The following is a 14838-nucleotide window of genomic DNA, read 5'->3' as shown; positions in this document are numbered from 1 at the left end:
AAGATTAACAAAATTGACACCCGTGGCTAGGCTCATTAAGATAAAAAGAGAGAAGACACTAATAAACAAAATCAGAAATGAAAAACGGGAAGTTATCCCAGATGCCACAGAAACACAAAGGATCATCCAAGAATACTATGAAGGACTATATGCCACCAAATTCAATAAACTAGAAGAAATGGACAAGTTCTTAGAAAGATATAGCCTTCCAAGGTTGAACCATGAAGAACTGGAAAATCTAAACAGATCACCAGTAACGAAATTGAATCACTCATCCAAACCCTTCCCAAAAGCAAAAGTCCAGGACTAGATGGCTTCACTAGTGAATTCTACCAAACCTTCAAAGAGGATCTGATACCAATCCTGCTCAAACACTTCCAAAAAACTGAAGAAGAGACAGTACACCCTAACTCATTTTATGAGGCCAACATTACCCTGATACCAAAACCTGATAAGGGCAACACAAAAAAAGAAAACTAGAGATCAATATCTCTGATGAATACAGATGCAAAAATCCTAAACAAAATTCTAGCAAATCGAATACAACAATGCATTAAAAAGATTATTCATCACGATTAACTGGGGTTCATCCCAGGGGCACACGGATGGTTCAACATATGCAAATCCATCAATGTGATACAGCACATAAACAAAATAAAGGACAAAAATCATATAATTATATCAATTGATGCAGAAAAAGCATTTGAAAAGATACAACATCCATTTATGATTAAAACACTTGACAAAAGAGGTATAGAAGGAAAATACCTTAACATAATAAAGGCCATATATGACAAACCCTCAGCTAATCTCATAATTAATGGTGAAAAACTGAAGCCCTTTGCTCTATGTTCAGGAACACGACAGGGCTGTCCCCTATCACCTCTGCTTTCAACATAGTGTTGAAGGTCCTCGCCAGAGCAATCAGGCAAGAGAAAGAAATAAAAGCCACCCAAATTGGGAATGAAAAAGTTAAACTGTCACTCTTTGCAGATGACATGATGCTATATATAGAAAACCCTAAAGACTCCACCAAAAAACTATTAGAAATAATCAACGAATACAGTAAAGTTGCCGGCTACAAAATCAACATACAAAAGCCCATTGCATTCCTATATACTAACAATGAAATCTCCGAAAAAGAAATAAATAAAAAAAAAACAATTCCTTTTACAAGTGCAGCAAAAAGAATAAAATACCTAGGAATAAACTTAACCAAGGATGTGAAAGACCTATATGCTGAAAACTATAAGATAGTTTTAAAAGAAATTGAAAAAGCACAAAGAAATGGAAAGACATTCCGTGCTCATGGATTAGAAGAATCAACATAGTTAAAATGGCCATATTACCGAAAGCAATATACAAATTTAATGCGATCCCCATCAAAATCCCAATGGCATTTTTTAAAGAAATAGAACAAAAAATCATCAGATTTGTTTGGAACCACAAAAGACCCCGAATAGCCAAAGCAATCTTTAGAAAACAGAACAATGCTGGTGGTATCACACTCCCTGACTTTAGCTTGTACTACAGGGCAACAATAATGAAAACAGCATGGTACTGGCAGAAAAACAGACACATAGACTAATGGAATAGAATTGAGGACTCAGAAATAAAACGATATAAATATGGACAGATAATTTTTGACAAAGAAGCAAAAAACATACAATGAAGAAAAGACAGCCTCTTCAATAAATGGTGCTGGCAGATTTGGAAAACCACATGCAAAAGAGTGAAACTGGACTGCTGTCTGTCACCATGTACCAAAATCAATTCAAAATGGATCAAAGACTTAAGCATAAGACCTGAAACAATAAACTGCATAGAAGAAAACCTAGGTACTAAACTTATGGACCTTGGGTTCAAAGAGCATTTTATGAATTTGACTCCAAAGGCAAGGGAAGTAAAAGCTGAAAGAAATGAATGGGACTATATCAAACTTAAATGCTTCTGCACAGCAAAGAAACAATCGACAAAATAAAGAAGCAACCAACTGAATGGGAGAAAATTTTTGCAAGCAGTGCCTCCGATAAGGGGCTAATATCCAAAATATACAAGGAACTCATGCAACTCAACAACAAATAAACAACCCAATTGAAAAATGAGCAGAGGACCTGAAGAGACATTTCTCCATAGAGGACATACAAATGGCAAATAGACATATGAAAAAATGCTCAACATCACTAATCATCAGAGAAATGCAAATAAAAATCACAATGAGATTTCACCTCACACCAGTCAGAATGGCTATCATCAACAAGACAAATAGCAACAAGTGTTGGAGAGGCTGTGGAGAAAAAGGAACCCTCATACACTGTTGGTGGCAATGCAGACTGGTGCAGCCGCTATGGAAGGCAGAGTGGAGGTTAATCAAAAAATTCCGAATAGAATTGCCTTATGACCCAGCAATCCCTCTCCTGGTATCTACCGAAAAAATCTGAAAACATTTACACATAAAGACACGTGTGCTCCAATGTTCATTGAAGCTTTATTTACGGTGGCCAATACATGAATGGATAAAGAAGTTGTGGTATATATACACCATGGAATACTAATTGGTCGTAAGAAAAAATGAAATAGGACCATCTGTGACAACATGGATGGATCTTGAGATTATAACACTAAGTGAAATAAGTCAGACAGAAAAAGCAGAGAATCATATGATTTCACTGATATTGGTAAATAAACCAAAAACAACAAAAGAACAAGACAAACAAATGAGAAACAAAAACTCATAGACACAGACAATAGTTCAGTGGTTACCAGAGGGTAAGGGGGGTGGAGGGTGGTAGATGAGGGTAAAGGGGAACAAATACATGGTGTTGAAGGAGAACTGACTCTGGGTGGTGAACACAATGGGATTTATTGTAATACAGAATTGTATTACATCATCTATATGTAACTTTCCTAACAATTGTCACGCTAATAAACTTTAATTTAAGAAACAAAAAGAAAAAAATGGTAACTATGTGGAAGTGATGGATATATATATATATATATATATATTTTTTTTTTTTTTTTTTCAGTTAAAAGTCTCATTTCTTTTTGATGGATATATTAAAAATTAGCTTGATTGTGGTGATCATTTCACCATGTATACATATCAAGTTTAATTTAAATATATACAGTGTTTAAACGTCAATTTTAGCCCAATAACCCATTTTAAAAAAAAGTAATGGATTCCCGGGAAATAAGGAGAGATATAAATTCTACTAACTATGTAGTTTCTTAATCGAATAAACAAGAGTAATAATATCACAAGAATTCTTAATTTATGCTAAAGATTTGCAAGAAAAAGAGAGTGACTGTAACAATATAATCAAGTTAACATATATTTACTGAGCATTTATTCCATGCTGGGCTCACAATTAAGACACTAGGGCCTGGTGATAAACGCATGTGTCATAAAGATGAGCTAACATCATTGAAACAAGACTGTTGCTCTGTTGATGAGTTTCTCCAGGGCCCCCTTCATGTCTCTGTTCCTCAGGCTATAAATGAAAGGGTTCAGCATTGGAGTGACCACTGTGTACATCACAGAAGCAATTATGTTGTTGTCACTGGAGGTGTTGGATGAGGGGAAAATATAGAGCCAAATAATTGTCCCATAGTACACAGACACCACAGTGAGGTGGGAGCCACAGGTGGACAAGGCTTTGCAGATGCCCTTGGTAGATGGAACCTTCAGGATGGTGACCCCAATGCGGCCATAAGAGATCAAGATGCATATTAGTGGGAGAGTGATGCCGGCCAAACCTAATGTGAAAATGACCAGATCATTGAGGGAGGTGTCAGAGCAGGACAACTTCAGCAGGACACCAAGGTCACAGAAGAAATGGGGGATGGTGTTGTCATCACAAAAGGACAGTTGGGTCAGGAGAAGGGTGTGGGACAGGGCACTGGCACAGGAGAGGAGCCAGGACCCAGTTACTAGTAAGATACACAGTCCCTCTCTCATGATGGTCATGTAGTGGAGGGGGTGACAGATGGCAACGTACCGATCATATGCCATTGAGGTGAGAAGGAAATTGTCCAAAACAGTAAAAACTATGAAAAAAAACATCTGCGTTACACACCCTGCATAGGGGATGGATTGGTCCTGAGTCTGCATGTTCACGAGCATCTTAGGGACGGTGACAGATGACAAAGAGATGTCAGAGCAGGCCAAGTGGCTGAGGAAGAAGTACATGGGCGTGTGCAGGCGAGCGTCCAGCCTGATGAGCAGGATAAGGAGCAGGTTCCCCAGCACCGTGGTCAGGTACATGGCCAGGAACAGGGCGAAGAACGCGCCCTGCTGCTCGGGCCGGATGGGGAGCCCCCGCAGGAGGAAGTGGGACACGCTGCTCTGGTTCTCAGGCCTCATGCTGCCCTGTGTCTGCTGGGGATGAAAGGACAGTGAAAAAAGCACAATCAGCAACTGTTGAGCCTAGGAGCTGTCCTGTCTGAGGTAACATTGCTTTCATTCAATAAATAATGCAAAGATCTCTAGTGAAGAACTCAGTGTGATGTGTTCAGCGGAGCTCAGGCAAACACAACTGAGTTAGTAATATTTCCTTGGCCCGAGACTTGATGCCTTTGACGAGGGTATAGGACTGTTCTAGGGATTACAGGCAGGACGTCACTGAGCAGCCAGGCGGCTTATTCCTCATCTCCCCAAGGCTCGGGGTTAAAGTGTGAGAGTCATTGGCCAGTGGTGTTTGCAGTGTCCCTGTCCTTAGGAACTAGTAATGAGAGGTGATTTCAGCAAGAGCCCAGAGAGGTGATGAGCTCCGGTGTAGACACACACACACACACACACACACACACCTTTTTGTGAAGAAGGATATCTAGTTCTGCTCTGAATTCTATGCTGAAGTCATCCAGCCTCCGGGAGTGGGGATTGGTTTCTCAGCTTCTCTGTAGACACACAGAACCAGATTCATCCTACAAGGTCTGTGGTACTAACCTCTCACTGACATCAGTGAAAAGTCAAGAGCCTGGAGCTTACTCTTCTCATTTCACCACCTTCACAAATGGAGAAGTGAAGACTCCACTCTACCCCTAGGGAAAGGACCCAAGGGGACAGGGCACCAAACTCTAGGTTAGAGACGTGCATTAAACATGTAATAATTGCTCAGTGTACTTCTCGCTCCCTCCAAGACAGATGCCCTAGGGCAGTGGTCCCTCACTTTAGAGTTCAGCAGAATCACCTGGAGAGCTTGTTAAAGATGCAGATTGTAGCTCTACTGCCAGAGATGCTCCTTCATGAGACCTGGGACCAGGTATCTCCGAGGCAGATGGTTCTGAGGGCTCACTCTGAGGAAACACTGTCCTTTGGAAGAACGTCAGGGTGGATGCCCTAGGAGTGCATCCCAAAGGAGATGCGGAAAGACGTCCTACTGGCCCTTCCCCACCAGATTTCTGTTTCCCCCAGTTGGGTCATAGCTTGAGATGAGAAGAGCAGTTTCTCTTCCCAGGGGTATTCCTTTTTGGTGTTGTGCTTATAAAATGAATTCAGCTTCATGATGGAAAACCAAATAATGTAGATGTGAAAACAAAGGACTTCACCCTTCCGTTAGTTATTTGTATGCTTCTAAAATGGTTTCTTATTCATAAAATTTTATGTTTATATAAATGGAATTTATTTTATATAGTTTTTATAGCCTTATTTTCTATAATAATTTATTATAATAATATTTGCATTGCTATTTCTATGCATAGCATTATATAGAATACATAGAATATCAATATTTTGATCTGCTTTAATGTTTGAGTCAATCTCTTATTGAATGACACAGAGATTCACTGTGAAACTTTGTTAAAGATTGTACTGGGCCTTGAACTTTTTGTCACTTATCTGGTCAAGGTAACTTCAGTGTCTCCCAAAACATCAATTGTAATGGACTCCATTGTCTTAGTATCTGCGTGCCAGTGTCTTGTCTTGCTCCTTTAAAAACACAAGAATCTAAGTTTGAAAATACATAAAGAGTGGAAGTCAAAGTGGAAACATGTGGAAAGCAAGGCAACAAAGCCTGAATGTTTGCATTTACTCGTAGCCTAAGTCAAAACTTACAGAATTAAATAAATGAGTAATAAAGAAAAGTTGATATTATAATATTCGACACTTTTTTCAAAAATGAAACTCCTTCAAATATTTTGATTTTGATATTCACACCACAAACACACTAGAATTGGGTAACTACCAAAGCTGTAAATGTCACTCTACCTGCTGGTGATGTGCTAATTAGTTTTATATTTATAAAGTGGAGCAAACATATTGCACTTTGCGTAGGGCAGACACAAAAAGATATAAAAAATGGGAGTAAAAACTTAATTACTGTAATAACAACAATATGGATTGGATTCAAGACAAATACTATCTTATGGGCTATGTCAAGAAATAGGGCAAGTCAAATGAGGACTTTTAGACAAGGGTGACATCATATAACAAAATCGTGTAATGTCTTGTCAGGAACTAAAGTGTCTGTTTGTGGATGTAGATATACTCTGATATCAACCAGTGCTTTATAACAAATTTACATTTTATTGTGCATCATGTGTGAAACAATTGTTAGTTAAAACAGTAAAATATGTTTTTGAGTGACATTAGCAAAATTACAAGTCACACTGAAATCCCACCAGGCTGGATGGAAACAAGAATCCACCAGTGGACAAAGGATGTAATTCTTTCAGACCTTTGGCTTCATTTTCATTGTACTATGTAGTCTCGGGTGATGACACAAAGCATGATATGTAGTATCTGATATACCTACGTTATTTATGAAAGAGAAAAGAAAGTCAGGGAAGAACCTCTGGTATTAGAGATTGAAAAAAAGGAATTTACTACAGACAGAATTAATCTGAAAATGTCAACATGAACCACAGACTTCTCTATTGCTAAAATAATTTAAGTACACTCTTGCTTCACTCTCCCCACTCGCAGAATTCCTGTAAGGTGTTATAAATGTGCCTCCCACGACCTCCATGATGTAATTCTTTACACCAGTCTCTTCAAAGCACAGTTCATAGATCAATAGCACCAGCATCACGTGGAGTCCCATCGTCGTGCGTGCAAATTTCGGGGTCCCACCCCAGAACTATTGAATCGGTGGTAGACTCCAGGAATCTGTGTTTTCACAAGTTCTCCAGGAAGTCTTGTGCACATAGAGTTTGAGAAGCTTTGCTTCATTCTTCACTAGACAAGACAGATGTCCATGAAGGATAGTCAGTGCTGAAACAGGAGTGGCATTTATAGGAAAGCTATTACGTGATCAGAGAGTATGCACTATAATTTGGTTGTGTTTACAAAGGAGGCCAGCATGAAGCATGCTTTCATAATGATTATGTAAGGGGGCTGAGACATATCAACCACACGGTGTCGGCAAAGGGGAGTGAGAAGGGACCCCTGGCCATTCTTGGTCTCTTCCAGGACCTTCATCTTCAGAGTTGTTTTGACATTTTATACCATGGGGAGAGAGTCATACATTTCCTGTTACTTAAGTGACAAGTAGTTTGGATTCTTTGATTTCAATAGATACAAGAAGATGAAAAGAAGGCCCATTAAAGACTGCATAAGAAAGTGTACTGAAATAATATAGCTAATTCTTTAGATTTGAGGTGTGTTAAAGCCTGAGATTACAATCCCAAAATATAAGAGTTTTCCAAAATCTCTTGAAATAAAAGAGATAACCCGCTGAAGAACATTTCTCCTGTAAAGCTTTTGCTGACTTCCAGGATATATAGTAGTATATCCTCCATTGTGCTACTACCATTTATTATAATTATGTCGTTGTTTCCAAGCCTCAGTTTCCTCATCTGAGAAATACAGGTAACAACAGTATATGCTTCATAGCATTATTATGAGGATTAAAAGAGATGATACAGGCAAAGCTTTTATTAGAGTGCCTAATACACAGTAATTTTGCAGAAGCCTGGTGATTTTTAGGAGTGGTATATTAGAGCACTTTTTACTACTCATACGTACTTTTCAGTTCACCTGTCTCTAAACTCCTAGACGTTCCCTTCTGTAGCATGGATGTCCAGTCTTTATCCAGCTCTGTCTGACCAGGGCGAGGCACACTGATGTCTGACAGAGATGAGGTAACTTGTTAAGTGGCTATTCAACAGCAGAATCTATAAAACAAGGAAAGTCTCACTGTTTTTCTGGTATAACTCCAACTTTTTTATCCTTAATGACAAAAATTAAAATTTGTGTAAACTTGAGTTCCCTCCTGATTTCATTTATAGCTTCTTCCTCAAAAATACTTTTGGATTCTAAGATACTAATCAAAACAACACTTACAGGTTTTTTTTTCCTTCAAAATGTAAGTGACTCTAACTCTTTAGTATTTCCTCTCATCCACATTCCATTTTTCACCAAATAGGATCATTCTTTACTCGTAAAATTCACATCAGAGTTGAAACTTGATATATGTATATACAAAATATATTCAATTTATTTATATGTAATTTATGAACATATATACAATATGTAAAATATATGGAAAATTATATATGTACATATAAAATCCAGATCTAACATATAAATGCTGAACCACTGATTCTGTAATGTTAAGATTTCTTTTCCCTGAGAAAGGTTTGTCTGTTGTTACATTTTTTCATTGTGTTTTGTTTTGTAGCAGTTGTACAAAACAATGTAGTAGTTAGACATTTACACCCCTCACAAAGTGATAACCCGTGTCCTCCAATCTACTACCCCTCTGACATTGTATATCATTATCACAATTCTATTAACTATTCCCTATGCTGTACTCCACATCAATATCTGTATACACACATATAGTTATGTATATATGTATGTATATATGTATATGTACATGTATATCTATATATCTATATCTATATCTATATACATATATGAAGAATTAATGTTACCTTTAACTTTGAGAAGGATACGAGATTGTCAATTGAAGTGTCAATCCTTAGTAGCTTTTAGAAGTATTTGTAAACTTTATCTGGCAAACTTTGTCCTGACCCAGAGAGATGCTTCACTGGGGAAGGTCAGGAGCCATCCCTAGCATGGCTGAGGGAAATACCGCAAATAAAGTACGTCCTTCCAAAGGTATTTCCAGAAGTTGTATATACATATGAAAATCAACATGGCACCTACCAGTTGGCTTTCGGCTGTCCACAACCAGGGAAAGCCAATCTAGCACGTTAGGTGGTGTAAAACACTTCTCAGTAGGCAGGTTGGCTTGACATTTCTTGAGAAAACTCCACTCAGAGCAATGTCACCAACTCATGGCTAAAAAGATGAATGATAGAGCTGTGTTTTTCAGGGATGGCTCAGACAGGGCCAGGCAGGTGGTCAGGGATCCATACAACAGAACTGCAGTGCAGAGAAACTGAGCCAGGTACTCATGGGTGTGTAAGCCAACCAAGGCAGGCTTTGTCTAGACCAGCAAGAAAGGTTCCAGCCCTATTTGGTTTTGTGCTGGCTCCCGGTTGAGAGTGAGCCTATAGACAAAGTGACTCCAGGCCTGAAGCTACATTGGACAGGGTGGGAGTGGGGGCAATCTTTGTCCTTCCACATTGAAAGCGGGGATTCTCAAAGGCAGCCTCATGAGCTCTAGGTCAGGGGCCACTCGGAATGAACATTAAACATGTAGGCGTAAGTTACTCCTTTGACCTATTTGTGATCTGCCCACCTACCAATTCACTCCTCTATTGCTCAGTAGTCGTTTGTTTCTAAAGTAAGCCAGTGAAGATGTGTTGCTGTATCTTAGGACAGTGGCTTTTCTCTGAATGCAGTTATCATCTGCATGCCAGTCTCCCATAGTCACCATAATTCAGGTGTATCTGTGCAAGTTCTGCTCCATAATTCACCCGGGATGCATAGATGAGGAAAACTAGTATTTGATTTTCTTGGTCAGTTGTAATGCTAAGCCAAATCTAGCATTTCATTAATTTCAAAGCAAAAATATATTAGATGTCTTATAGTTTTTCAGTTTACACAGAAGAAGAAACTGAGGTTCAGGGAAGTTAATTGCCTGAGGCCACACACTCTGGCAGATACAGGTTGCATTCGGATCTAGCTTTCACAAATACTCCTAACAGCTACGAGGTGCTGAGTCTCAGAAGTATTTGTGATCCTGTTTTTCTTTAATTAAGTACAGCCTGAAGAAAGAGAACTATGTGGTCCTTCACTGGATGACAAGGAAGTTAGAGTATTCCGGCTCGTGATACTACCTGGGGTCACTAAGATGAGAAGAAATGATTTTCAGGAAGACATATAATAAAAACATTGAATGAGAAAGTCACAAAATTCAGTGGGGGCAAGGAAAGATTCCACTGTGGATGCTGTCTTTGTCTTTGTCTTTCTGTATCTGGATTGAGCCTGTGTCTTGACTGAAGCTCACACAGCAGTCAGAAAGCTTCAGAGATGATTGAGAATGAACGGCTAATGAAGGTTACGAAGGTGTATAAGAGTGACCAATATCCCTAAACCCAGAAGAAGCTTGAGTCTATATGTATGTGGGGAGCCATGATTTCTTGTTATTCTAAAAGCCTTGCAGACTGGCTCAGTTTGTGATTAACTTGTTTCAGCTTCTAAGGCATTATCTCTGCCTGTTCCTGGAGGGTGCTTGCGAGCTGCTGAGAAAGTAGGTGGGAGTGACCGGTTCTCGGACACTGAGGACTGAAGACTAGCAGGATAATTGGTGGGCTTTGTCATGAGATGATGACTTGGGAAAAGTTTCAAGGATTTTGTATCTGTATGTAAAAGTTATAAATTTGCTCTTGATGAGATAATAGCATTGAGGTTTGTTTAGTAGTTTCTGCTTTTCTGTGTTTTAGGTAAAAGATAACTTTCTGTGATGTAATACATTCCTTTATCTGCTGACTGTTAAAACTGCACGTATTCTTAGGGTATATAAACGGTGGTAAAAAATAAACTCGGTGCTTCAGCATCACTGGAGACCGGCCGCATCATCATAATTGTGAGTGTCTTTATTTAATTCCCACTCCCCCTTTCAGGTTCTTCGTTGATTCGTGGCTGCTGGTCGGCCACATATGTAGATCAGCTGACTCACAAAATGGGTAATTTCTGGAGCAATAAAGGGCACTACGGAGTTCCCTCCCCTGATCCACCACCATCACCACCAGCAGAAACTATGAGAAGATCACTAAATGGGAGGAGAGAAAAGGAAAGCAGACACTTTACAAATTTCCAATTCTGCAACCTTTCTATGCCAATATCTTCCAAAAATGTATAAACACTAATGAATTCCCAGTGTCACCCCAATTGCCTCTCCCCCGGATCCTGGCAACCACCATTCTATTCTCTGGTTTATGAATTTGACTACTTTGGTTTCCACATGTAAGTAAGATCGCGCAGCAGTTATCTTTCAAGTCTGACTTATTTCACTTACCAGAATGTACACAGTTTCAGTTATGTCAGATGAATAAGTTCTTGAGATCTAAAGTACAACATGATGACTATAGTTAAAACTACTGTACTGTATGCTGATATTTGCTAGGAGGGTAGGTCTTAATTGAAGTCTTCTCGCCACACACACGCACACACACACACACACACACACACACACACACAACAAGGTCAAATAAAATGGTCACTATGTGGAGGTGATGAATTTATTATTAATTAGCTTGATTGTGGTGATCAGTTCACCATGTATAAATATAAAAACATCAAGTTGTACACTTTAAATATATACAGTGTTTATATGTCAGTTTTACTCCAATAAACCTGTTTTTCAAAAGTACTAATCAATTCCGTGAAAATAAGGAGAGACATAAATTCTACTATGTAGTTCCTTAATCTAATAGACAAAAGCAATAATCAATAATATCACAACATATTTCAAGATTTATACTAAACAATTGCAAGGAGAAGAAAGAATGATTGTTACAGAATATAATTCAAGTTATCAAATATCACTGAGCACTTATTCGATGCTGGACTCAAATTAAGGGGCTAGTGTCTGGTGATAAACACGTCTGTCATAAAGATGAGCGAACGTCATGACACAAGACTGTTGCTCTGTTGATGAGTTTCTCCAGGGCCCCCTTCATGTCTCTGTTCCTCAGGCTATAAATGAAAGGGTTCAGCATTGGAGTGACCACTGTGTACATCACAGTAGCAATTATGTTGTTGTCACTGGAGGTGTTGGATGAGGGGAAAAGATAGACCCAAATAATTGTCCCATAGTACAGAGACACCACAGTGAGGTGGGAGCCACAGGTGGACAAGGCTTTGCAGATGCCCTTGGTAGATGGAACCTTCAGGATGGTGGCCCCAATGCGGCCATAAGAGATCAAGATGCAGATTAGTGGGAGAGTAATAACGGCCAGTCCTGCTGTGAAAATGACCAGCTCATTGACGGAGGTGTCAGAGCAGGACAACTTGAGCAGGGCACCAAGATCACAGAAGAAATGGGGGATGGTGTTGTCATCACAAAAGGACAGCTGGGCCAGAAGAAGGGTGTGACACAAGGCATTGGCACAGGAGAGGAGCCACGACCCGGTTATGAGTAAGATACACAGTCCCTCTCTCATGATGGTCATGTAGTGGAGGGGGTGACAGATGGCAACGTACCGATCATATGCCATTGAGGTGAGAAGGAAATTGTCCAAAGCAGTAAAAACTATGAAAAAATACATCTGTGTTACACACCCTGCATAGGGGATGGATTGGTCCTGAGTCTGCATGTTCACGAGCATCTTAGGGACGGTGACAGATGAGAAGCAGATGTCAGAGCAGGCCAAGTGGCTGAGGAAGAAGTACATGGGCGTGTGCAGGCGAGCGTCCAGCCTGATGAGCAGGATAAGGAGCAGGTTCCCCAGCTCCGTGGTCAGGTACATGGCCAGGAACAGGGCGAAGAACGCGCCCTGCTGCTCGGGCCGGATGGGGAGCCCCCGCAGGAGGAAGTGGGACACGCTGCTCTGGTTCTCAGGCCTCATGCTGCCCTGTGTCTGCTGGGGATGAAAGGACAGTGAAAAAAGCACAATCAGCAACTGTTGAGCCTAGGAGCTGTCCTGTCTGAGGTAACATTGCTTTCATTCAATAAATAATGCAAAGATCTCTAGTGAAGAACTCAGTGTGATGTGTTCAGCGGAGCTCAGGCAAACACAACTGAGTTAGTAATATTTCCTTGGCCCGAGACTTGATGCCTTTGACGAGGGTATAGGACTGTTCTAGGGATTACAGGCAGGACGTCACTGAGCAGCCAGGCGGCTTATTCCTCATCTCCCCAAGGCTCGGGGTTAAAGTGTGAGAGTCATTGGCCAGTGGTGTTTGCAGTGTCCCTGTCCTTAGGAACTAGATATGAGAGGTGATTTCAGCAAGAGCCCAGAGAGGTGATGAGCTCCGGTGTGTACACACACACACGCGCGCACACACACACACACACAAACACCTGCTCCCGAGGTAGGATGTCTAGTTCTGCTCTGAATTCTATGCTGTAGTCATCTAGCCTGCAGAGGGTGGACTGGTTTCTCACCTTCTCTGTAGATTTCTAGACACCAGATTTAGCCTACAAGGTCTGTGATACAAACCTCTCACTGACATCAGTGAAAAGCCAAGAGCCTGGAGCTTATTCTTCTCATTTCACTACCTTCAGAAATGGAGATGTGAAGACTCCACTCTGCCGCTAGGGAAAGGACCCAAGGGGACAGAGCACCAAACTCTACATTAGAGACAAGAATTAAACACATTTTAATTGCTCAGTGTACTTCTCACTCCCTCCAAGACACATGCCCTAGGCAGTGGTCCCTCAACTTTAGAGTTTAGCAGAATCACCTGGGGAGCTTGTTAAAGACGCAGATCGCAGCTCTACCACTAGAGATGCTCCTTCATGAGACCTGGGACCAGGTATCTCCGAGGCAGATGGTTCTGAGGGCTCACTCTGAGGAAACACTGTCCTTTGGAAGAACGTCAGGGTGGATGCCCTAGGAGTGCATCCCAAAGGAGATGCAGAAAGACGTCCTACTGGCCCTTCCCTACCAGATTTCTGTTTCCCCCAGTTGGGTCAGAGCTTGGGATGTGAGGAACGGTTTTTCTCCCCAAGGCTATTTCTTTTTGGTGTTGTGCTTATAAAATTAATTCTGATTCGTGATGGAAATCCAAATAATGTAGATGTGAAAACAAAGAATAACGGCAAAGTACTTCACCCTTTTGTTAGTTACATTTATCCTTCTAAAATGGTTTTTTATTCATAAAATTTTATGTTTACATAAATGGGATTTATTTTATATAGTTTTCATAGCCTCTTTTCTTTTTTCTTTTTTTAAGATTTTCTTGGGGAAGGGAAACTGGACTTTATTGGGGAACAGTGTGTATTTCCAGGACTTTTGTCCAAGTCAAGTTGTTGTCCTTTCAATCTTAGTTGTGGAGGGTGCCGTTCCGCTTCAAGTTGTTGCCTTTCAGTCTTAGTTGTCGAGGGCGTAGCTCAGCTCCAGGTCCAGTTGCCGTTGCTAGTTGCAGGGGCACAGCCCACCATCCCTTGCGGGAGGTGAACCAGCAACCTTGTGGTTGAGAGGACGCGCTCCAACCAACTGAGCCATCCGGGAGCTTAGCGGCAGCTCAGCTCAAGGTGCTGTGTTCAACCTTAGTTGCAGAGGGATGCTGCCACCATCCCTTGCAGGAGTCGAGGAATCGAACTGGCAACCTTGTTGAGAGGCCATGCTCCAACCAACTGAGCCATCCAGGAGTCAGGCTCAGCTCAAGGGGCAGTGTTCAATCTTAGTTGCAGGGGGCGGAGCCCACCATCCCTTGCAGGGGACTCGAGGAGTTTAACCAGCAACCTTGTGGTTGAGAGCCCACTGACCCATGTGGGTATCGAACTGGCAGCCCTCGGAGCTGGGAGCACGGAGCTCCAC

General features: G+C 40.8%; 1 protein-coding gene across 1 annotated transcript; it reads right to left on the bottom strand.

Annotated features, from left to right (window-relative positions):
• Positions 1-3421: 3421 nt before the first annotated feature.
• On the bottom strand, positions 3422-12921 carry LOC117032178 (olfactory receptor 1J4-like). The gene is made up of 2 exons (XM_033123486.1): positions 12425-12921; positions 3422-4364 (listed from the first exon to the last, which is right to left on the bottom strand). The coding sequence occupies exons 1-2, from the start codon at positions 12919-12921 to the stop codon at positions 3422-3424; spliced, it is 1440 nt and encodes a 479-aa protein (XP_032979377.1).
• Positions 12922-14838: the final 1917 nt, after the last annotated feature.

Source organism: Rhinolophus ferrumequinum, chromosome 12, assembly GCF_004115265.2.
Source record: "Rhinolophus ferrumequinum isolate MPI-CBG mRhiFer1 chromosome 12, mRhiFer1_v1.p, whole genome shotgun sequence".
Lineage (NCBI taxonomy): Eukaryota > Metazoa > Chordata > Mammalia > Chiroptera > Rhinolophidae > Rhinolophus > Rhinolophus ferrumequinum.
This window is presented reverse-complemented; position numbering and strand designations above follow the sequence as displayed.